The 24,955-nt window shown below is 45.8% G+C and overlaps 1 protein-coding gene and 1 pseudogene across 1 annotated transcript in view; both read left to right on the forward strand.

Moving 5' to 3' along the window:
* The first annotated feature begins 1,711 nt into the window (after nucleotides 1-1,711).
* Nucleotides 1,712-24,955, forward strand: part of LOC146185613 (uncharacterized) — a 39,409-nt gene continuing 16,165 nt past the window's right edge. The window contains exons 1-8 of the mRNA XM_084607883.1: nucleotides 1,712-1,859; nucleotides 3,897-4,055; nucleotides 6,338-6,538; nucleotides 8,385-8,620; nucleotides 10,497-10,686; nucleotides 11,555-11,719; nucleotides 11,888-12,075; nucleotides 23,519-23,989. Of these exons, the coding sequence (XP_084464009.1) occupies nucleotides 1,773-1,859; nucleotides 3,897-4,055; nucleotides 6,338-6,538; nucleotides 8,385-8,620; nucleotides 10,497-10,686; nucleotides 11,555-11,719; nucleotides 11,888-12,075; nucleotides 23,519-23,989 (1,697 nt within the window). The 5' untranslated portion in view covers nucleotides 1,712-1,772. The remainder of the gene's footprint in view (nucleotides 1,860-3,896; nucleotides 4,056-6,337; nucleotides 6,539-8,384; nucleotides 8,621-10,496; nucleotides 10,687-11,554; nucleotides 11,720-11,887; nucleotides 12,076-23,518; nucleotides 23,990-24,955) is intronic.
* On the forward strand, nucleotides 21,232-22,521 carry LOC146185614 (zinc finger BED domain-containing protein 4-like; annotated as a pseudogene).

The following is a 24,955-nucleotide window of genomic DNA, read 5'->3' on the forward strand; positions in this document are numbered from 1 at the left end:
AGCATACAGCAGCAGCAATTCTGCAAGAATGCAGTACAAACGTGACAGCAACTGGCTCCAGGAGAGCTGAAGAAAAGGACTTGCACCGTAGCGCACGTTCTGCAAAGAAGCGGGCGGCTTCGCTTGGCGTTGCTAAAACAGAAAAAAGAAAACACCGCGACAGCATGCACCCCGACTATGCTCCTGGTGCATTTTAATAGCATGAGGTCTTTGGGGTTGCCCTTCCTGATTAAATGCCGTGAGGCTTGAGTGCTTCCGACAATCCCCCAATTTTGGTAGTGTTGCATTTTTGAAAGATCAATATCTCTGGTCCTGTTCTTGCTATTGCTTTAAATTTTTTTTTTCTAGAAAGGGAATCCTGAGAGTCTCATGAAACCAAGGTAAATGCAGTGACCACAAAAGAAAATTTGCTGAGAAGGTTATGTTGTCTTCGGTACCCAAATGGAATTTTCCTTTCAAACGTTTCCTATTGCGTAACTTTGGCTCAAATTGGCATAGGCCATTAATTTTCGCTTCAGATCACTTTCCACCTGTTTCTGATATTGTTGACATATCAATCATTGACATAATTTACACCTACATGCTGTGAAGTGTTTTTCTTCGTTTTCTCAAAACTGCAATTTTGAGGGTGCTGCAATTTTGGAGGAGAGATATCTCTTAGTCTATTTGTGCTATAGCTCTCATTCTTGTCTTGTTAGAAAGAGAAAACCTTTGACAGTGCCGTAGGACAAAAATATGTATAGTTATTATGCGGCAACATTTACAGAATTAATTATCAATCTTAGGTGCCAACTTGGGCTTTTAGTCATAAAAGTTTGACTTATTGTAACTTTGGTTCAAATTCTTCTACCACGTTAATTCATGACTAGCGGCACTCTATGATCCTTCTAGATCACTCTGGCAGGGCTATTCTCATCATGCCATAAAGTGTTTAGTAATTAACTCACCTCCAAACGAAGAACATGAATTAGGTAATAATTTGAAAGCTATTTGATCTACAAGAAAACTAATCAGATATTTGAAATCAGCATGCAAAAGTACATTAATGGTGCAAGTTTCAATCAGATCCACCCATAAATAAGGAAAAAAGTTTTAAGAGGGGTGTCCCCCCTTAATGACAACAATGTTAAGAGATCACGCGCAGCTTATTTATAGCTTCCGCCAGTTCTGTTTTCGACAGAAAGTATCTGAGGATAAACATTTAGAAGTTGCGGTATCGTGAACGTAAAAAATAAAAAAGAAATACATCTGAGTAGTCCTCTCCAAAAGTAATTTTGAGGGAAATGGTTAGTTCTCTCCAGAAGTAACTTTGAGGATTTTATCCGTACATTTGTGTAGGTTAAAGGGACCGACAGTTACTCTTTGTGTGCCCCTTGGTGGTGCCGCAAATACTTCATTCCGAGAGGTATAGTAATAACCAGGGAGGTAAAGCAACGCATCTGGGTAAAGCGTGCGCCCTAGCCCAACTTCTCTCTCGGCGTCCGCAGTCTGTAGGGAAACGGAGAAAGGACGGGAGGGAGCGCGGGAGGGAGCGCGGGAGGAAAGGCTCCGCGTGATCGAAAACGCAAAGGGGAGAAGGATGGAGGAGGTGGGGAAGAGCCAGTTGCTGGGCCCATGCTCCCAACCTCAACGTCCGGCGTGCTGCGCGGCGGCGGGCGGCGGCGCTCCCGGCGGCCGTTCCGTTCATCGCGAATAGCTGCGGCTGCTCCTGCTGCCGTGCGAAAAAAGCACGCACGACGGCGGCGTTGAGCGGGGGTGGCCGATGGGCCTGCATGGCGCTGGGTGGCACATGGACCGACTTCCAGAGGCTAATCGCCGAACCCCTGCAGGCCCGCCTTTCGCCGCGCCTCGACTCGCAGGTGGGTACACCGAGGATCGATTCTCTCTTAGCCGCCATCACCACATGTAACCGCAGTCGTGCATGTGCTGCCTACACACAGTCTACTGCATTAGCAGGGGATCTCTGCCGGCTATGATGAATGTCTGCAACATTGTGTTTAACTGCCTGCCGCCGCTTAACGTGCGCATCGCTTGTACGAATACTGCGCAATCGTCGTCGCGCCACTGTGTACGGTGCGTACTATTCAAATTCATCAGATGAATACGTCGAAGTTGGCTGTCTACATCATGCCAAAACCGTTTAGGAGGAACTCTCACTTCTGAAGTCGCCTGCGGATAAATTCTGTCAGGCTCATTTTGAATATTCGAACTGTACCGGTCAAGCCACCATCTGATCGTCGAGGGAGAGGAGGCGCGACCAGCCGTTGCGCGAGAGGCGCGAGCGGTTCCATTCGAACGAGCGTCTGCTTCGTCGACGCTCGCACTATTTCATGCAGGCGCTTTTATGTAACCGTCTCTGCAAGTCAGACAAGGAAAAGACGGCGGACGACGTCGCATTCTGGCAGACGGCGGGGTCCCTGCGCCTTCCCGCCACTGCTACCAACGGATTGTTTCTGGAGCACCGTTCCTCCCATAGCTAGCGGCGCGCGTACTTGAAAAGCTCGAGTTTCGAATGCGGCGAGTCGAACGTCGAAAGCCAGCCTTGGTAGTAGTCTGCCGATCGTGCCACGGAACGAATCGTCACATTGAGAAGCAGTGACGATCCGCAAGAAAAATTACCAGAATAGTCTGAGGTCCATGGACGCCGGTATGGTATGTAGAACGCTCTGTTGACGGCCGTTACTTGCCAGTATTCACGCATTTCTCGCTCTTTTTCTTCTTTCTTTTTTGCGGCACCGTACCTGGCCGCGCCAATTCCAGTGTTGTAAACGATTGCAAACACGGGACGCCTGAAAATGAATGATTCGTACCGCACCGTTACAATGTTGACCGCCGACAGTTAAATGTTTCACATAAGCCAGTATCTTGCCTCTTATTTCATGCAGCCCGCCTTAAAATTCACATCAGCAAGCTGTTGCGACATTTTGTCCGTTTTTGTCGAAGTTCTGGAATTTGCAGACACAAACAGCTGATATATGACATCAATCTCCGTTTCTCAACTGCAAGATATATTTCTGCATAACTGTGCAGCTCTGAATATGTCGCAGGTATTTTGTCTATATCATGCATGATGTGTTGCCTTTCATGTACAGGTTAAAGTCACTGAAATTATATAACGAATAACAAGTTTCAACGTGCTTGCTATCTTCAGCCACACAATGCCCATGTTCTTAGCCTACAGGGCCATCTGGTTACCAGGCATGTGTTATTCTACTACTTATGTTGTCAATTTCAAATGAATGAGGGGATGGTAACCACAATTAAAAGGCATGCAAGTGATCTAGGGCAGTGCTGAAGTTAGAAATCTTTTACAGTCAGTAGTTCCTCTTTAAAAGTTAGACTGAAGAGAAGTGCATTTTCAAGAAATGAGAGCAAAGGACACAATGCTTGGGTACTGTTGTCTTGTCAAACACATTGTTGGATTAATTGGTTCTATATTTGGAGAAAAGCTCCAGAAAGGTATGCCAAGATAACGATGTCTTTCCATGAGTTCAAATTTTGCAGCATCATGGCTGCTATTAACTCTTACCCTGGTTTTGTCGCATTGGCGTCCACCACCACAGGCAGCCACACTAATTGGTCTTGTGATGTCACATGTGAGATTATTGTAGTACACTGTCTTCTGGAAGAAGGCATAATGCTTTCATGCCAGCTAAAGCTGAAAGACGTTCATTTTACTCCATCACATTTACTCCTCTCATAAGAATGTGTTATGCTGAGATGCTAAATTTCTACTGCGACGGAGGTACACCAACATATTGACAATCTACTATTTCAAGTGTCATACTTTTATAGTCTGAATTATTTCAGAAAAAAAAATAAAGCTAGTGCCAGTCCCTGCATTATCTAGCCCTGAATGAATGTCACAGAAAGCTGCTCTTTCTGATGACTTGCAGGGTGATGAATGGTATACCGATGCCAGGCACTCGACGACAAGCTGGGCCGAGACGCCCACCAGCCGCAAGGGCCTCCCATCACCGGTGGAGGCCCTGCGCTCGCTCAAACCTTCCTACAGTCCTGCCCCGGGTCACCTCCAGGGCATGCCACTCGAGCAGGTTAGCCTCTCTGAACAGCAAAGGACGTCAGCACAGCAGCTTAAGTTGATACACACACCTGCTTTGCGCCTTGGATTGAGAACATTTTTTAAAATCCTCACTTTTTTTTTATATTGTGCCATCTCTGCTTGCAGTGTATATGGTAGTCTGATTAAAATTGGTGGACTCAGAGATGCAGCACTATTGCTGCTGATAGTTTTTGTTGTTATGATGCATTAGGAACTGTGTCACAAGTTTTTTTCCTGCATCATTCGAAAGCTCCACCCACAAATTAGTGCATACCTGGCTCTGCAGCTGAGAAATATTGCGCGACAATTTAAAGCTTAATTTTTCTGTATTGTCTTGTTTTCTTGGTGGTATAGGGCATCTGCAAACGCTGGCATCATGGACACGATATGAACTTAATATATAACTCTATGCAGCTTTAGGAAAACGATGACTGCCGCACCACCTAGTTCATTTAGGATACCGCTTTTGCACTAAAACAATGCAAAAAATAAACAGCAGGACAGCCACACAGAAGATGTCATTCCTGTGCTTTTCCTCTGTCTTCCTTGTCCCAATGGTGCTTTTTCTTTATATTTTGTAATCACATGCTGGGATGTTGGCTGCATCCTTTGACTAATGGTATTCTGAAATAGTTTTATGAAAAGTGTAAAAGCCAAATCTTTGCTTTCAGAAAGATTACAATAATACAGGGTTCACTGTAATTCCATCCCTTAAATGTTCCCAGCTTATGTCTTTTAGTGAGTTTATGTTATGTACGTACTAGTAATTATTATATTGCAGTTTTTTCATGCCTCACGTGACCTAAACATCAACAACACATCACAGCCATTACTTAGTTGATGAGACAGAAAACCAAAACAGCATCAGGGGATAAATTTTAGGATAAATTATTTAGCAGTCATCACTGAATACGACGTTATGAACCACGCATCATTAGTAAGAAGGAAAATCAACTGATATTTGATGTCTGTAGTCATTTAATATGAGCAGTACAATTGCAGGGATGCTCTCGATTTACTGACACGAGATGAAATGTGCTGTTTGACATGTTCATAACACGGTTGAGGGCGTTCGCCAGAGGATAGGACAGACACTTGCAGGAATGTGCTAGGATGGTTCGCACATGAAACAGGCTACAGAAACTGCAAAATGGTTGCAACACGGCAGTATAGTCGTCCACTTCATTCTGTCGACTGATTTCTTTTCTTTTTTTCTTTTTTTTTCTTTGCGCGAAATGTTTTGGTTTAATATAGGGAGCACTAGCTAGCCTCTATTTCAGAAATGAAGCTTTTTGGACAGGTTTATGTGCATTCAGCACCGGCAGTTTTATGCGTCACTCTCATTTTTGCTTGATCTTAGAGTGCAACCTAATTCCTCAGATGCCGAACCAGTAGTTCGAGCCATCACAAGTTATTAGCTCTTTTATTATGCCTCTTATGTGTGATGTCATGCAGTCTGTAGTCGTGTTTTTGTGGCACATAACAAAAACATTATGGTGTTTCTCGCAGCTCAAATGTTACTTTTGGACATTAAACCCCACGTACCTTTTGGCTTTAACTCAGCACTCCTGAGAAATCGCTACGGTGAACCTCGTCTACAAAATCATTGCTAAGTCTTCTAACAGTACCTTTGTGGTTACCTGTCTTGTTAAGGATATCTTTGGCTGATTTCTTATTGTTTCTTATTGTTTGCACTTGAGTCAGGGAAAAAGGCGGGAAAAGCTAATAATATCCTTTCTGAAATCAAGAGGAGAAGGTGGAAGCATGCAGGTGTGCAGTCTGCAGAGCTTGAAATTGATGGTCAGTTGTGGTAATATAGTGGATTCCACGAAGAAATGATGGCAGCGCAAAGGGTGGCATAAAGTCGGGTATATGGGCTAAGACCTGCTTCTAGAAGCGGCCCCTAAGTGGACATGTCTATGCCATCGATAGGAGCCTAAAATTCGACGACTGCACTCCTGTTCTGTATTCTTGGTTGGAACTGCACTTTCCATAGCATTAGCAATCATGCTACAATATTTACGCATTCTTTCTACTGTAAGTATCTATTATTGATATATCAATAATTTGTAAGCAGAAACAGGCCTCTGTGCTTAGTTCAAAGCAATGCTGAGGTGACTCCATGGAATATTCTTCCCAGTAAGGAAGAAATTCGAAGGACGATTATTGCCGTACACTCCAGCATATTTTGAATGTGACATAGTGCAAGGCTGTGGCTGTAGGCACTGTTTCTTATTTGTGCTTTTGGCTTTCGTAACACGGTGACGGATGCAGGAGCAGGATGAAGCCACTTGCATTCCCTGGTGGCGGTCGGAGCCAAGCTCAGCACTGCTGCCACCTATTGGCACCCAACGGTGCCGGCGTACGAGTGCCGGCAGTAATGCAAATGGAAGCGATCACTTCTACTCTCACTGGAACCAGCCCAGTCCGTGCCAGCGCCCTGGTCACGTAACCACAAACAATGGCATCACTCATGTGAGCATCCTTTGTGGAAATGGACAGTATTTTTGGCGAATCAGCGGTGCAAGATTGCTGTGGGCACCGATGTGTTTGCTCCTGTTGTTTACAAGAAGTGGGCATTTAAAGTAAGGAGTTGCCCACTTTTGTCGATGCTGATCATTTGGAGCTCCAATGCAGAGGTGACGACTGCGTGATTATTGTGTGACAACAGCTGACCTCTCTTTGCATCGTTGCATCATCCTGGTTAAAGCTGTGCTTGCCATTGCACAGAAAATTGTAGAGCAAAAGTTGGTAATACTAAACTTATGTATAAATTCCTGAGGTTAAACAAGTTGAAGGCAGGAACAGCCAGCTATATTTTCATTCAAAGTTAATTGGACCTTGCGCACAGTTAGCGCAAGCAGAGACAGTGGCAGCAGCAGCTTTTGCCACTTTTAGGGCATTAGGATGCACAGAGTTTAAGCCGTGCCTGTTCAAACATGTTCGCTTAACAGGCACTTTATAAATTTTATTATTAGTATTATTAGTCAGATGCCTTTAGCTTACTGTGTTATAGGGCAGCAGGCACTTCATTAACTTTATTATTATTATTATTTTTTTGTTAGTAGATGGTTCTCCTGCATACTGTGTTACAGTGCATCAAGCAGGATCAAGCATTTGTTGCTTCTTTTTATAATCTTTGAGTTGAGCAGGAGAGCTTAGAAGCAACAGTTTATGTATCTGGAGATGTGATTTCATTTGGCCAATAGTGGTGCGAGCAGTGTGTGGAAAATGAGCACAGCTCTTTGTGGAGTCCACAGAGTAACCGTGTTTGTGGAGTAATAATCCCCGTCCATGGCATCTGGCAAATCACAGGCTGTGTAGTCTGGGTGACCTTTCTTCTTTGGTCAAACCACATCCGACAGGGGACAAATGGTATGTGCGGACCTTGAGATTGGAACTCGGATGGCATTTGTCATGGTGGAAGGTACAGTACAGCTATTTCTATCTAGTCAGAAAAAAAAACAATTGGGGTGGTTTAAGCATGGCTTGAGCTTAGTGATACAGCTAAAGCTGTTATGTTGCTGCGAAGTTTCTGCGGACACCTGGATTTAATGTGCCGTTGTCACAACGTTTGAACGAACCTTCTATCCTAGCAACTCGCTGTGGTCGTTCGCCTCTACCAACTACAAAGTTATCTGTCTTCTTCTCCTTCTCCTCCTTCTTTTTATTCTTCTTCTTTCCTCCTCCAACTCCTGGCCCAGCTCTCAGTCTATACTACTTGACAGTTGCTAGGCAACAGCGCACAGTGCCGCGCCGGCGGCTTGAAAACCTAGCGAAGTGTAGCTTTTGCTACAAGACATTTCGAACTGACCAAAACACAGTTGAAAAGCACATTGGAGCAGTTTGGTTCTGGTTGATTCCAACTGTTTTTCGTTGCATTGCCTTGCTTTTTCACTTTTGAATGCATGTGCCTCTATGGTATAAAGGTAGTGAGCATTATTCATGGCTTAAGGGACCCACGTTTCATGCCCACTTTCTCTTAATTAATTAGGTTTTTACTTCTCGGTTAACATATTTAATTTCCCCACTTTCCTCTTGAACTTTTGGTGTGACATCAGATCCCGCAAACCACCTTGTGACCGACGATGTCGATGTGAAATCCGATTCACTACGAGGGGGATGACATTATGCATTCAGCCAATCCACATTTAGCGTCACACCAGTGACTTTGTCGTAGAATGTAAAGTTCAATGCTGACACAATAAAACTGTCCAGGTCTTTTTGAGTGGAAAGAAATATGTTCATATGTGCATATCTGTGTGTGGTAGAGTTGCCTTTGGTGCGTTGACAAGCTTCTTCCTCTTCCTGGCATCTGAAGCAGCCGCCGTCAGCATCAGGCGACGTGGTGTCGGGCATGGCATCTAGACCATCTGCTGAAGGGGTGACGACACTGGTTGACATGGTGGCACGCTTGGTGGATGACGAACAGGTGACGCCTCAGCAGCAGCATGTGCCCCAGACTCTGCTCACGACCAGCAATAGTGGCAGTGGCCACTACGGTGCAGCGACCTCCAGACCTGGATTGGCATCTGCCGGCTTTGGCAATGGCAACGTGTGGGTAATAGGAGAAATCGCTAAGAAATATGTGGAAACTTCGTGCTTGTTTGATGGGAAGGGGGACCAAGCTGTCTGCTTTGTTGGATACTTGTTGGTAGCATTTGTGTGGCGTTAGTGTGGAAGAAGTTTAGTCTGGGCACTCATTGGCGTTAGTGTGGAAGAAGTTTAATCTGGGAACTTATTGTGTCCATTGTGAAAAAGAAAGACTTGAAGATGAACATCTGAAAATTATTGAAAAGATGCATCAATATTAAGAGTCAAATATGAACAAAGCGACTGCGACGAGACTGGTACAATAAAACCGTTTGCTTTTGTTTACACTCCACTGAGCACTGTGATAGCGTATAATGGCCTTTCAGAAAAAATAATTGGAGCCATTTCGGCTTCAGGGTAGGTAGTTCCAATTAAAGTGATGCTTCAGTGTTCCAGTTGGACTAATTAATTATAAGCTGATTGCAGTTGGGATTTCCAATTGGACAGTCTAGGTAGTTTGCAATTTGGATACAGCACCAGTCTAAATTTGTAGGTTGAGTTCCAGTTGGATGCTCAGTTTCGTCAGCCCTTGCCAAGTGTTGAGATGAATTCATCCTGGCATTTGCACCAGGAGTGTGTTCTCTGGATGTACATATTGTGCTTATGCTGTTAGCAGCTGTTGGCCTTGATTTTCATAAAAGCATGTAATTCTCTTAGTTTCAAAAAAATCCTTAATGAAAATGTTAATTCGCTCCAGGCAGCATGTCTGCCTCCTTCACAAATCAGTTTTCGTATTGCTTCGTAATTGTATTTAAGTCAGATTGAGGAATTATATCTCAGATTATGTATTTTGTACAACATAATTGTGAGAAACATTTTTCAAATGTCTGCCAGCTTTATTAACTGCCTGGAGCCTAAACAGGCAGATTTAGTTTGGTCCAGTTGGATGCGGCTGGACCCTATTGGTTATGTACAGCTGGCAGATGACTAAATATGCAATTGGAAAATATTTTTGGGAGAAATTGAAATATGCATTTCGAGCAACTGAGAATCTCCACTTAGTTCCAAATGAAATAATATTTTTTTACTGGTTGATTCAGTTATAACTTATTACCCTAATTATTTTAACTCCTTACGCTTAAAAAGCAGCATGCATGTCTCACATGCATACAAATGTTAAAATTGAGCTCAGAATGGCTCTGGAAGCTGAATGACATCACTTTCAAGTCATTCTGACTTCTAATACTTAACATTACCAGCTGCGGAAGTTCCTGTAGGTCCGTGTACATGGCGGTCCGAGTTGGCTAAAATTGGGGTGTTTACAAATTGTGACATAGTCCGCAGTCGCTGAAATAAGTTTTATCTTTTGAGTTTGTAAAGGCAAGGTAACTAATTCATGGTCACTAAGGTTGACAGATTGGATTACAAGGGAAGGAAAGAGTCCATTGGATAGTCTTAAACACACAGGGCAACGGACGAAATGCAAACGCTGCTACTCGCATGTCTCATCTACTCGCTTGTCCGAATTCATCCGTTGTGCTGTGTTTAAGAAATGTTCCACCCCGAGCTGGACCATGTCGCCCTCCACTTCTAAACAATGAATCTCAGAGTCTGAAATTTTCTCAGCATCATCATCAGGACAAGTTTCAATAGAGAGGTGGAAAAAAATGTTTTAAATTTTTAGCACTAAATTTCTCGGTAGCAAATGTGCGTTTGACTCATGAAGGAATGTCAAGAGTTGCTCGAAGCCAGACTCCCATTCCAGCTATTTTGCCAAGAACGTTTGTCATGGCTCAGTCTTGCACAAGGCATCTCTCATAGCCTGAGTCGCTTTGAAATGTCAAATCCCAGAAACTAATTTAACCTAGATCATTGCACAAACTGCTGCTGCTGCTTCCAGTGGCCAAAGCAGAGAGAGTGGTGGAGTCAAGGCCATTGGCTCAGACGGCAACGCCCTGGCCCTGGTCTGTGCATCGGAGGCGTTTGCCCAGGACACCTTGGGCTACCTGGGTATCCTTGGAGCGACCGGAGGAGGGCACCAACACTCTGCTCCCAGGAATGGCAGTGGCAGCATGGGCCAGCAGCAGCAGGTGGGAGGAAGATCGCCTCACCACTTTTGCTGAGTTGGATGGCATCATGTCTTGGCTGGGCTGTGCCACTTCCAAAGGTGTTGCATGTGTACCTTTGAATAGCCCCCTCTTTTCCCATGTGCACCTCTCTTTCTCAGCTTCTCTATCTTTGTGCATACTCCCTTGATCACCAGTTGTCAGCCCATACCTTAACTGTTACAATGGAGGCGGCGTCCTTCTTTTTATTGTGTATCATCAGTCGTAGCTGATGCATGATGGCTGCTACAGCGTAGCTTTTGAACGAGCCAAAATGAAAATGCTTTTTCTCACTTTCCAGAGCTAAGCAGGGTTACATTGTGTGACAAGTTGAAAAGCAGCGAGAGAGCAGAGTGAATTAGGGAACAGACAAGAGTTACAGCATTGATCTTAGTTAAAATCAGAAACAGGAAATAGCTGTGGAAAAAGCACATAGTGCAGAGAAGAGATGATGGGACAGTTCCTGAAGTAAGCAGCGTTGACCCCGAGAGAAGATACAAATATAGTGGGCAGCAGCAGAGAGTCGGGTGGACAGATGAGATCAGAAGTTTTGCGGAGCTACAGCGAGTGTTACACACACTTTCAGAGATGACAAAGAAAGGAAATCACAGGCAGTGTGATCCTTGGTGCAGTGTGCACTTTGGCAGCCGTGGCCGTGCTCGAAAGAGGCTAAATGCCAAGATTAATGTGTGCAGCTTGCGGTTTTATGAAACCAAAATAAACCATAAAACAACAAATAGAGCAGTACGAGTCGTTGCTATTGTTGCAACACATGACAAGGCTATATATCCAGGCTTGCAACATAGTGAGGCAATGCAATGTAACTATCTCATTGCCACCTTCATGCCTGCAGCAGCTGCCGCCACTCCTGAGCACCGATGAATGCCAGTCACATGGCAGCACCGATGCCTTGCTGGGGCCCACCTGGTCACTGGCAGCTGGTGGCCCTGGTCTGCTGCCGCCACCACTCGGCCACCACAGCCTCCACAACTCCGAACTCGAGCTGCCACCACATCAGGTGCTGTTATGATTTACATATGCAGTAGTGCCATAGCAGCTTGATGAAGATAGTTTCGTACGTGATGCCTTCTTGGAAGTGTATGAATGGCCTGATGGGCAGGAATGGATTTGGAGGAACTCTTTGTACGAACCTGCAGATTTACCTTGGCTCTCTATTGTGGTGCAGACGCCGCTGCCGGAGACTGTTTCCTCTTCCCGTGGAAATGGTGGCAGCCAGGCGGTAGTGCAGGAGTTCCGGCAGCGGCAGTTACTGCACCACCTGTTGGCAACCACGGGAGGCTACCCCTCCCTGCAGCAACAGGTGGCAGCCGCCAGGGACCAGCAGCTGGCTTACTCCCCAACTGCAGATGCCCGGTAACACTCTTTTCTCTGGAGCTAGGGTGTGGAGCATGGCATAATATCAGGGTCTTTTGGATCACCAAAAGAAAGTCTGTTCATTTAACACTCCTCATTGTAGCAGTAGTATATTTGCTGTTAATAGTATAAGCTAGCAACGTAGGTTTCCTGAATGCTTTGAATTCATAATAAACTCACGGTTCTAAGAGTGCCCTCCACCCTGTACAAAAAACTTTTTTTTATGTACTGAGTAGAAATACTTTAATAGAGCAGCAAAATCCAAGAAACTGAAGCCAAACTTGAGTTTGACCAAGCGATGATGACATGGCAGACTGTTCGTTGACATCGCAGATGCTGCGCTAAGCCTATTGTGTGCCCATTGTATGGCCCTATTGGTAGCATTTAATGACCACTCCCCTGGGTCATTAAAAAATTAAATAGCTCAAATCAAGGTCAAAGCTTTGTCTTCCTGCAAAAGCAGAGCAAATATAAGTTACCGTGCATCCAGTCAGGTCACACACAAGGTTGCCCGTATAGATTGTCCAACTGGGGCCAAATTTTAAACATATCTGTGCTATAACAGAATAGCACCTTGCTGTGAAATTTGGCACAGAGGCTAGTAGACAACTGTAAAGAATGTACGGTGAAAATTCCTGCAAAATTTGGAGAGGTAGAAAACGTTCCTGACCTTATGCATTTCTTCACGCGACAGATTTGCTTTAAAATCACTCTGTATGTTTCTGTTAGAGAGCCTCGGAGTTTTGTTTGTTGTTTTTGATGTTGCATTTCGTGCAGGGTAGTTTTTTTTTTATGGATGCATGAAGCATTGTTTTGGGGGCATTTAAAGTACCCATAAACCTTTGTAAAGCCATATTTAGGGTCGGATGTACTGGTGCGAATCAAAAAACAAAAATATGAAATCGAGTCAAATGCAGTATTCGAAATTTCATTTTAACTGAAAAGGGTCATATTTCTGGCATGCATATTGCAACAACCTAACTATTCAGGGCTAGTACCAGGAAAGTGCTGAAACCGCAGTGGGATGACAGTATCTTCGAAACTAAATATTACGATGGTACATATAGTGACTTGCGACTCAAACTCATGGTTGAAAAGGCTCCACATCCTAAGCTGCGTTTATATGAATGCGGCGGTAACACATTGTATTTCTTAGCGCATCTCAATATGATGATGCGCTATCATTTACATGTGCCGCGTCAAGTTGGTGGTGCCACTCAGCGTCACAATTTTGAGTGAGAGCGAAACTGATCGAAATTTTCTGGTTGCGTTCCCACGGCATCACGGCGCCTCCCGCTGAAGCGGACGGTGTCTCTTGTCGATCTTCCGATACCTGCATTATATTACCTAGAATATACCTTCGTCAAGTATCCCACAGCAGCCTTTTGTACATGCATTTTTTATTATTTTAGTTGCATAGGCTAATGCTCATGTCCTTGCTGTACTATGTGTTCTGCATACAACTACAGCGTTGCCCTCGAATGCGACAGCCTGCAGTGAGGCGCCCTTGCGTGCTAACGGACATGCTGCAGGGGTGGACAGGCAATGAATAGATTTTAAACAAGGAGTGAATTTTGAAATGAATTTTAATACAGTGCAGGCTTGAACAAGTGTGCCCAGAGCATTCGAACAATGCTCGGCTGTGTGAAGGAAGCTAAGTGTTAAAGCAACACCTGTTTTAAAAACATTACTTCTTAGACTGACAGTTCACCACTTCAGAGCCCTAGACAAGTGTGCCGATGTCAAGTATCTGCCCGCCCATCGACACAAGCGTGCTGCATCGCACAGTAGCGTTCCGTTTGGCATACACCAGCCGTAAAGGCAGACGTGCCGGTTTACCGGCCACGATTAGTCAGAGATACCAAGTAATATCGGGGTACGCATAGCCAAAATTTGCAGCCACAAAGGCGGTTAGAAGCGCTTTGGAGGTTACGTGATGCACTTACGCCAACCGGAACACTGCGGCCGAACTCCTTCATTTTCTGTTGGATGACTTGAAAATGCGCTTGATTTCGCTGCTATCTTAAATCGAGTAGCTGACTGATGTTAATATTGCTTATGATTGCGAGAACTGCTGTTGTTTCCTTGCGAGATAAGAGAACACATTCAGTGCACGCCCCGTCCTCCAAAATCCTGCGTGCCATCTGCCTGTCTGTGTGCCGTCAGTGCGGGCTGGATTTCACCAGAAGTGAGCACTGCCGTGCCTTCCCACCGTTCACAATACGATACGTCGCTCTGTTTACATGAACCGCAAAAGTCAACTTCCCCCTCTCGATCTACCCCAGTCCAGCGAATTAATGCGATGCGCTTTCCTGGCGCATTGTGCTGGTTTACATGCTGGTGATACTCCAGAATGTTAATATAATGCGCTCTTGTTGCATTCATATAAACGTGGCTTTAAGTATGCAAAAGTGAGTTAATGACATTCTTGTCAAATTTTAAAGAAAGAAATGGGAATTGGAAGGTTATGCACGTAATGCGAAGCCAACATGGTTGCCAGGGGTATCTGACTGAGCTTGAAGAGAAGGCAGAGGATGTAGTGGGAGGGCTATGCCGGCTTAATACAATGATAGCCTGATGCTTGTCACATGGGTAGTACTAGTGGTCTGATGATCCGTGACCTTATCTTGTTCAAGTGGTCAATATCTGGAGGAGGGCTCAGCATAGCAGCTTTTGTTGTGAAACTCCATCACAGTACAGTCTCGAATAGGATTAGAATCATTATCGTCAAAAGCAGAGAAACTTCGCCCCCTGACACTTCTTACTAGGCGAGTGTTTTCGCGGAATCTTATGCATTGCGTTCTAACTGAAGTTAGCTTGGGCAATTAATAAAAGAAATAAATATAATGTTACCAGCCCGCACTGCCAAGAGCATAACGGGCTTAAATAGATATAAAATAAAAGATTAGCAAAAAATAAAGTTTTGCATTACAGTAAAGTAAAAACAACAAAGAGAAAGGAAAAGGTGGGGGGGGGGGGGGGGTACATCAAAGCTATGGAGGTGCTTGAAGACAGCAATAAAATTTCTTTTCATTTTCCTTGTACATCGTTACCCTCACTCTTTTTCGTATCTAGATTGCATTCCCATTAGTTTATTTTGCTATTCCTTCATAATTTGTATGCTCTGGAAAAATGGACTGCGATAAATAATTACAATATTAATGTAGAACTACCGTCCTGTATGCAAATTAACTATTACTAAATGGAAGGAGAGCAGCTTCTCCCTCTATGTATTCGATATCTTGTCCTCTCCAGCTGTCATCCATTCAATCTGCGACGTGAACGTTTGCTGGGGCCGCTGAATAATGGAAGAAAGGTTTAATGAGCCAAGAATTAAGGCATCAAAAGATGCTGCATGCAATTTGCAATTTCAAGAACTAAAGAAACATCTGCCTGCACGATGGCGCCGAAAGCAGCAAAAGAATTAAGCTGAGGAAGCTGTCCAGCTAAGAAAGGATGTGGAGCCTTCTGAAGTTAGTTGCAGAAGCAGCCAGGGGAAACATGTGCATTGCTTAAAGAGAAGCTATGCAGCTTTCACAGAAACTTTGTTAAAATTCATCCTAATCAGAGGTTTTAACTATTGGTGGTCTGAAGCAATCACTTCTCCAACTGCGATAACAGACTATTAAGTATGTACAACTTTCCTTTCAAGCCACATGGCTGGGCCCATTTGATTGCTAACGAGTGATTACTACCTTGTTAACTCTGTAATGGACAACTTATATCTTGAACGTTCTTCTGTCACCTGATTCATGATGTGACTATGATCTATGGTCAGTTATCCTTTCCAAATACATGTTGTTCTCAGTGATTGAAGTCTGAAGCTTCTCTGATTCCTTTAGTGATTATTTATAGAGAAGGGGTGGTAGCTAATCAGTCAATAAGTTTGTAATTTTTTTCTACTTCGATATACCATAATTCTAGCATATTTCCTTGGTTCCGTACGGTTGAGGCCAAAGGGTAGTTCATATGCAAGCTGGAAATTAGTTTCTCAAGCACAGTGTCTCCACCATACCTCTCCTACAATATGTGCAGAAATATCTGTGTGCCATATTGTTGGTGTCCTCTCACAGAAATAAATTCCAGCTTTGAAAGGGCCTAACTGGATATCCCATTCCACTCTATTATCTTGCTGCTAAATGTAATACAGTCGAACTCGGTTATATCGAACCCGGATATATCGAATTTTGGTTATATCGAACTCACGAAATATCCCTTTGAAAATCCCATGTGAAAGTATAGGAAAGCCGCGTCATATATCGAACTCAATTTCACCGGTCGTTCGATATATCGAACTCCGCACCACGCACTGGAAAGTGTGCCTTCCCCAAAGACGATCGCATCACCCTTGGCCGTTTGCCGCGTGACGTTTTCAAGCCACGCGCGGAAGGAATGAGAGGGGACAGTTCGGCGACGGCTGGTCTGGGCAGTGAGCGCATCTGCAGTTGTCATTTTCCGTACGCCAACACTTGACGTTTGCAAGCCATGTGCGTGGGTGTGCCCATTCTTTTGCAGAGCTATCTCTCTCCTTCAGCACGCGCAACGCATGCGCCAAGCCAGCTCAGCCCGTTTTCAGACAGACGTCGGACGCTTTCTCCAGCGTGTGTTGCGAACCCCCTGCGTGCGGCGGCGTGGCGGCTGACGTGGCTATGGCGCCTGCGGACTTTAAGAAGCGGCAGCTCTCTCCGTTTTTTTTTTTGCGAGAGTCATCCTTTGTTGTACTGTACGCGCGGCGTAGCGTAAGATATGGCGGCTGCGGACGTTAAAAAGCGGCAGTTTTTTTTTTTTTTTTTTTTTTTTTTTTTTTTTTTTTTTTCGCGGGGATGTTAATTTTTTTTTTTTTTTATCGTTTATCCTTGCATGTATGAATCAGCGAAAGCACGCGGTCAGCTGCTGCGATCATGACGCCCGCCCCAAGCGCGGCGTGATAAATCGAACCAGGCTTGTGCAATCAAGCCATCACGGGCACTGCCAAGTTCGCTCCCCGCCACTGCGGGAGCTATCAAAAGATAAACGCACCCTGACGTTATCGCTGCGCAGCATCTTGGCACGCTGCCAATGAGCTGTGGATGAGACGACTGAAACGGACTGACGCGCGCCATCGACATGCAAGCGAAAATGCTCGGGATTTCTGCCGCCGCGGCGACACAGAAACCGTGTTTTGAGCTGCCGCGGTAACTCGAGCGGCGAGAGGGACGCAGTTCCAGCAAGTTTGAAAATTTTCGCTCTGTCGCTGCCGCTCGTCGCTGAGATCGCCCAGTCACTTGCATGTGAACGAGCTGGCCTTAACGCTTTTTTTTTTTCTTTCAAATTCTCGGGTGCAAAAGTGGAGGATGGGTTCATTATGCGAGTGGGTTGATTACGCGACAAATACGGTATCGTTTTTTCGCATCGTAAGTGTCGTCACAAGCCGATTTCAGTATATCGAATTATCGATATATCGAACTATTTCGCGATCCCCTTCGAGTTCGATATATCCGGGTTTGACTGTATTGTGTATCTTTGGTAAAAGCTGTTCAGTGAAGTTAATACTTGCGCTACATTTCTGAAAATGGACAGCTGTCACATTTCAGAATGCAGTTTCTAGGTGCCCATTCCAGGCTTAAGCAGTGTCGGTGTTGGCATAACCAATGGGCAGCTGTAGGGCAGCCTGACAGTTTGTATTGGCCAACCTGGGGCGTAATATTGTGTTCGGCCTCCCTCATCCTACCATGACAGTGTGGAACGCCAGGGTCTTGGACAATCTGGGGAATGGTAGCATCGGGATACTCAGGTACCCCTTAACGCTATCGAATCCCACACTTTAAGACCAAGCTTAAGACATGGTGGCCAAACTACTGCAAGTGGCAAAGGCAAACCTGGCGCTAAAGATTCTGCTCAGTCTTTGGCAAACTTCCAGCAAAGTGCCACCGTCCACCTCCCACCTGCCATGGCTAGCAAGGGGCCAAGTTGTGGAGTTCAAAATCCCCTCACCACGTTTAGGGGAGAAGGAAAGAGTCTGAGAGGCAAGGAGTGGCTTAATGGATTGGAGTGTATGGCGAGAACAAAGATGATATGGGCCATCGGAAAACGGCTGCCATGCAGGAATTAAGAACTCGGAGCATGGCTATCATGAAAAGAGAAGGGCACGACGAGTGCTGAGTAATGCACACGGAGGTAAAAGCATGAAGGAGCACTGAACAAGAGTTGAGAGGGAGCCTCAGTTTTGCAAGCTAAGCCGACATTTCGACAAGGAGACTTCTCTTCGTCTGAGTGAAGACAAGTCCCCTTGTCAAAATGTCGGCTCGGCTTGCAAACTGAGGCTCACCCACAACTCTTGTTCAGTGCTCTTTCATACTGAATAGCCATCTCTTTTTTCTCGTTCTACCCTGGATCCTACCGTAAAAGCAGGTGTCTATCATGCAAAGGAAAGAATGCCACGGCATGAGCAAAAAAGAATGAAAGCGGAACGAAAGGAATCGAGAAAAAGGAGAGCAGTGGCGAAAGAAGGAAAGGCAGAACCGTAAGGTGGAGAAGGAGGGTATGGCGGAGGCAGGTGAGAGGGGTTTGTGCCATCTGATGCCTCATGTGCAGTGGTGAAATACGAGCGCATTGAAAAGAAACGTGTCCATGCTGTCCGAGACTATAGGTCGATGAGGCACAGCAACTCCTCCCTCTGCTGTGAGGAGCTCACGTAACACAGCGATCGATAGACCACCTTTCAGAATGTGGCATTGGTCCGGCACAGGAAAAACATCTACCACTTCTATGTCACACCTAAGGCTCCTGTGTAAAAATCCAGAGCTGGGAAAGGAGTGTCAACTGAAGGATGATTATGTGTAGGTAACTAAAGAGTAGTGTTTATAAGTACACACATATGTACATGTGGCCGTCAAATCCTTTACCTCAGCATATGGCAGAACCGAAATACGTGCAGAGCTGCGCAAAGCAATGGCGAAAAGACTCACAGGCACCTGACCCTAACCTATGTGCAGTAACTCCCCCCATCCAGCCTCTTGCCTCTCTTGCTCCTCCTCCCCATTGTGCACATCTCTCCCCATTGTGCACATCTTACTCTTTCAACTTTGTAAACCACATACAATGCAATCTCGTAAAATTTGGCACAGCTAGCCGTCACTTAAAATCCCCTGCTGGAAGAATTTAATGTGTTAACTGTAGAGAGCATTGCGGCTAGGGGTGTGCGAATATTCGATAATTTCGAATATTCAATCGAATAGCACAGCATTCGATATTCGCTTCGAACCGAATTCTCGGTATTCGAAATTTCGAAGTATTCGTCTCGCGCGAATTGTGTCTCTGGGACGCTCGCCCGCTTGCTTTGTGTGGTTTCGGTTTCGAGTAATGCCGCATAGATGGCTTTTTACGCGAAAGCGTATACAGGTCGTTCGCCCGAAAATTCTTCGGCCCCCCTCCTTTTTTTCTTTTTCAAGAGTTGCGGAAAAGATTATCCGACAGGACAGATGCAAAGATAAACACGCAGCCCTACCACGCTATCGCTTCATTCAGTCAGGTGACGAATCATGCGTACCGAACATGGGCGACCGTTCTCGGAGTGGCGAAAAATTCAGCGGCAGCCCGGAGACTCGATGTCGCCGAAGTGTATACTTACGTCACTGGGAAGGGCGCCTTTAGCGTGGTATAACGCCAAGCTTATTGCGCACCGGTGGAGCGTTATACTGCCGTGAACGCTCGGCATAGGGGAGGCTGCGGACTTAAAACGTGACTGCCGAACTTTAGTAGAACGAAATGATCGCATCCATCTGTGACAGGCGTCTTTTCTTGCGATTTTGACTGCTTGCGCGTTGATGGGAATTGAACGCCGTCGTGATCAGGGCATTGAGCCGTCTTCGGTGGTGTGCCGCACTTCGTCGCCGCAACTCAGGCACTCCGGTGCACTGAAGGCTCAGAGCAATCTTGGAAGCGCGATGCTAAGTGCTGCTCGGAGGTACTATCAGGGATAATTTTGTCAGAACGCGCGATCGGTGCGAAAAACGTTTTGCTTGCGGCGCTAGAGTTTCGTACAACCATTTCCATTCTTGCTCGAGGGGGTAGTAGTCTGGGAATGTAACCAGAACGATGTTACAATGCTTCGGCTTAATAAGGGAAGCAACGCTCTGGCAAACAGCAGCCGCGAGCTGCTAGTGAAATGCAAAAAAAAAAATGCATCGTGCCACACGCCTTGTCAGAGTGACGGCATAGGCCGGGAAGAGCGCCAGTTTTCGCACCCAGGAGACGCACAGCAGAGCCGACGTTTCCATACGAGCACCACGCGGATAACGAAATAGACGCGCCAACCTCCGACCGCTAGGTGATGCCGATGCATTTGAGCCACGCGCGGCGCGTCCCGAGCACTTTTGTCCCCGATAGTACGGCTAACGTATCGGTGGTGTGGGAGCCTCGGAGACGCGATGGTGCGGTGCTGCCAGTGCTGCTAGGAGGTCAGGTCAACCTATGTGCCATTTTAACTTCTTTGGACGCAGCAGTCTCATCGACGCAACTGAAAAGAAGATGCAACCCAAGCCCAAGAAGCGAGGATCCTAAACTATAGAAACGCAAGCAACGTATGTGGCAAGTGATTGTCTAGTTCACTGTTGGACATTCTACCCGTTCGACCACTGGTTCGATCGTTGGCACTATGGCCAGTGCGTCTACGAAAAGTAATCCAATATGGAACTACTTCATGAAAGTTGCCCCCGGCAATGAGGCTCGCTGCTTGAAATGCAAGGCCGTTTTGAAGACGCCAACGGGGACGACGACGACATTACAGACGCACTTGAAAAGACACCCCGATTTCTTTAAGGCCTACCAGGACGACTGTCAGGCACGCAAACACGCTGCCACCTTGAAAAAGGCGAGCCAGCCGAGTGTTCAGCAACCGTCAGTTGCTGAATGTTTCGAGCCAAAAATGAAGGCGACAGCACCGAAAGCGCAACAGATGACAAAGATGGTCGGCCGATTCATTGCACGCGGTATGCACTCGTACTCCATCGTTGAGGAGCCTGGCTTTCGTGATATGATGAAACTCGCCATACCTGATTACGCAGTGCCGTCACGAACGACTTTCTCGAGGGTCACCTTTATGCATCGAAAAAAGAAGAGGTGCGAACGAAGCTTGCAGAGGTCTTCGCAAGCGGAGTGGAGTCCTTCTCTATCACAATGGATGGTTGGACATCGCGAGCGAACGACAGCTATGTAAGTTTCACTTGCCATGTGATGGATAAGGCGTTTGTGCAACATGTACATGCACTGGCCTGTACCGAATTGGCGGGTGCTCACACTGCCGAGAACTTGGCGGAGGTCATCGGAACTGTAATAGAGGAGTGGGAACTTCCATCTGAAGGAACGGTGCCGACCTTTGTGGTCACTGACAACGGGAGAAACTTTGTTTCGGCGGTTGCGCGATCGTCGTGGCAGGGCGTGCTGTGTTTCGGCCACACGCTTCAGTTATGCATCAATGATGCCAAAAAAGATGTGGCGGGGCTTGCGCAGCTTTGTGCAAAAGCAAGGTCAATAGTAGGTCGGTATAAGCGAAGTGCCAAGGCTCGAGCACGCCTTGATGAAATTCAGAAAAGCATGCTTTTGGATTGTCTTGAAGTAGTGCAGGACGTACCGACACGTTGGAACAGCGAGCATGCCATGATGGCCAGACTTCTAAGACTTCGTGCCCCTATTACTGTGGAACTTTCAGAATGTGACGTGGTTGAAAATCTCACCGCACAAGAGTGAAAGCTACTAGCAGCATCAGCAAAGGTCCTGCAGCCGCTTGATCAGGCCACAACTGAACTCTCTGGGGATAGCTACCCAACTCTCTCACAAGTTATCCCGCTGCTTGAATGCACAAGGATCGTTCTTGCACAGCATTTGAATGATTATGATGCAGCATCAATTGCATCCAGCCTACTAAAGAGCATCAAGTCTAGATTTCCTGACATCAAGATGTCTCAGCTTCCAGCATTAGCCATGTTGGCTGACCCTAGGTACAAAGATGCATGCTACACTACCGAAGCTGAAAAGAAATGGGCGCTTGATCTTCTTGTGAAGGCAGCAGAAGAGACGGTGCTAGTGCATCAGCATGCTGAGGTTCCAAGCGGAGTCTGCGCATCTCCAAGACCTTCCACTTCGGGTGACTCTGTGTGGTGCGCCTTTGACAAATTTAGTTCCGATAAGAGCCGCCGACCACACCATACAGTGAAGAATGAAGTTGCCGAGTACTTGAAAAGCCCCCTTCTTCCGCAGCCTGAAGACCCTTTGGCATGGTGGAGAACCAACGGCAGCTATCTGTACCCATCGATAGCACCACTTGCACGCAAATATCTTTCAATCCCAGCAACACAGACTACCAGCGAAAAGCTGTTTTCAGCTGCAGGAAACATTGTGCGCTGTCAGAGAGAGAACCTGCCCACCCGTCATGTAGAACAGCTTGTGTTTCTGCACGATAACATTTAGATTGGAGTATGCTGGGCTGTACATGGCAGCTGTCACCGGAAGTGCAGAATGTCTTTTTTTTTCTTTACTGTTCTTAGTGCTCTTGCTGCAGTGTAATGCAGCTACTACTATAGTTTCAGTTATTGGTTGTACTACTGGCACCGTTCTGTTATACTCTCATTTTTTTAAATTTTATCTCGAATTTCTTATTAGAAAGCCAGCAGTATCTTTATGTGTTATAACTTTTTATTACCAAGCCAGCAAAAATTGTTCATCACTCACTTTAGGTGCTTTCTTAAAATTTTGAAGTGCGGTTTTAAATAAAGCCTCAGTGCAGTATGTAATGGCATCGTGTATTGGGAAAATAAATGGTTTTGGAAGAGCCTACTGTGATTCAGCCTCTTTTTAGTGCCAGAAGTACTATTCGAACTATTCGCTTCGAAATTATTCGAAGAAAATCACTATTCGCTTCGAATTCGCTTCGAATCAAAAAACCACTATTCGCACACCCCTAATTGCGGCACATCCATGATTCTGCTGCCAAATTCGCACTTTTGGCCTAAGCCTAGCTGATTCAAGTATGAGGTGTTCAGTTCCTGGTATTTCCTATGGTGTGCATTTTAAGAAACTCGCACTGATAGCGATGCATTTTTCTTCCTTTAAAGTTATATTGAGAAACGCTTTTGTAATTTATTGGAGTGCATAGTTTTTATGTTCAAAATATATGAAAGAGTTGTGTAGATATTGTTTGTGACATATATGCTGGTGATTTGGGGCATTGTTTGTCTGAGCTAAGTTTGTCTCTCATCCTCTTCTGTATCGTAGTTGTTCTGACTGTTAGGTATTCTGAAAAATTCTTCATTAACAAGACGAGAAGAAATATAAGTCCCCCATACGAACTCCAGGTATAAAACTTCACTGGAGTTACCCTTTAAGCATATGTAATGGATCCTTGAACTTTATACCTGTTTGGTTTATGTACTCAAGACGCTGCCTTGATTACTGTTGTTGCCCCCAGGGCGGCGCCACATGCCTGTGGGACGCGTGCTGCAGCAAACGTTTACCGCCCGGGAGGTGGCGGCAGCCTCTGGAGTGGCTACGGCTGCAATGGTGGTGCTGGCAATCCATACGAGGCGACGGCGGGCTTGGTAGACAGCTTCTCTGCAGCGGGCAGCTGGGCAGCACTGCCAAGTGTTGAGCGCCACGCCGACCTTCCGACCAGCTACCACAACTTTCCACGCAACCTGAACACCGGAGGAGGCGGGAGCTCGGCTACCAGCAGGCATTCACGCCACCAACCACCACCATCCTGGCCCCTGGACTCGCCCTGCCCAGTGGGCTGGCCCAGTGGAGGCAACACTGGAGCTGCCACCTGGGAGCAGTTGGCTGCTGTTGCCACCAGGGGACGCCTACTGACAACTTTACCCTCCGCTGCTGCTGCCGCTGCCGCCGCTCAGCAAGCCAGTAGCTTTGGGCCACGGCTCGTGAGGTGAGCTGTGGCTACTTAAGCATATGCGGACTCTACGGTGAGGCGCAGAGGATTAGACTTCGGCTGACTTGTTACTGTTGTCAGAAGCGAAAGCAAAAATGTACTGTGAAGATTCAAGAGCAGCTGTAGGAAGAATCACCGCAAGATACTGATGCTGCCATGTACTTCATCGATGTTCAAGAAGTACTTTGCTTTGGGATAGTTGGTTCATGGTTGAAGTGGATTATGAAGACGTCGCGAAAGGGACGAGGACAAGGAAGGAACACCAAAATAACAGGCGCCTGTCCTGTTATTTTGGTGTTCCTTCCTTGTCCTCGTCCCTTTCGCGCCATCTTCATAATCCACTTCATCGGTGTATTTGTCATATCTTTTCATAGTTGAACTTAAAGCACTCCTGTGCTCTACAGTAGGTGGGAGCTTTCTGTTGGTGCTGTTTTCCGTTTGATTTACATACATTATTTTTTTTTTTTTCGTTAACATACCAGTTGCACCTTGTTGCAACATGCCACACGACATGGTGGATTAGAAGTGAATTTTTACAAATGTGGGAAGGAGGCATGAGGCATACACGATAGCATTTGTTAGCATTAGCAAAATTTAAGAATTACTTAGCTGCTTCCTGAAAAGAAAAAGAAGACAGAAGAAATGAAAAAGATTACAAAGAAGGGAAAATGAAACTGCTCGGGAAAGAACAAGACTCCTGAGGGGATGCTAGAGCGTGGAAAGTGAAAGCTATAAAGGATGCGCAGGAAAGTTCAGAACTTTAGTGCAGTGCTGGAATCTTTCTTTTTTGTTTTATCAGTTAGTTCTTCCCTGCATGGGCAGTCATGCAGTTTTGAATTATTCCTTTTTGTTCACTTAACGAGTGAAACGAACCATTTTGACGCATGAGAACCTCAGCCATTTGTGTGCCATTAAGGGGCTGCAAACGTTATCGCTGGAATAGTAGAAATTCCTGCCAATTCC

Source organism: Amblyomma maculatum, chromosome 6 (assembly GCF_055883805.1).
Source record: "Amblyomma maculatum isolate TAMU_Amacu chromosome 6, ASM5588380v1, whole genome shotgun sequence".
NCBI classification, from domain to species: Eukaryota; Metazoa; Arthropoda; class Arachnida; order Ixodida; family Ixodidae; genus Amblyomma; species Amblyomma maculatum.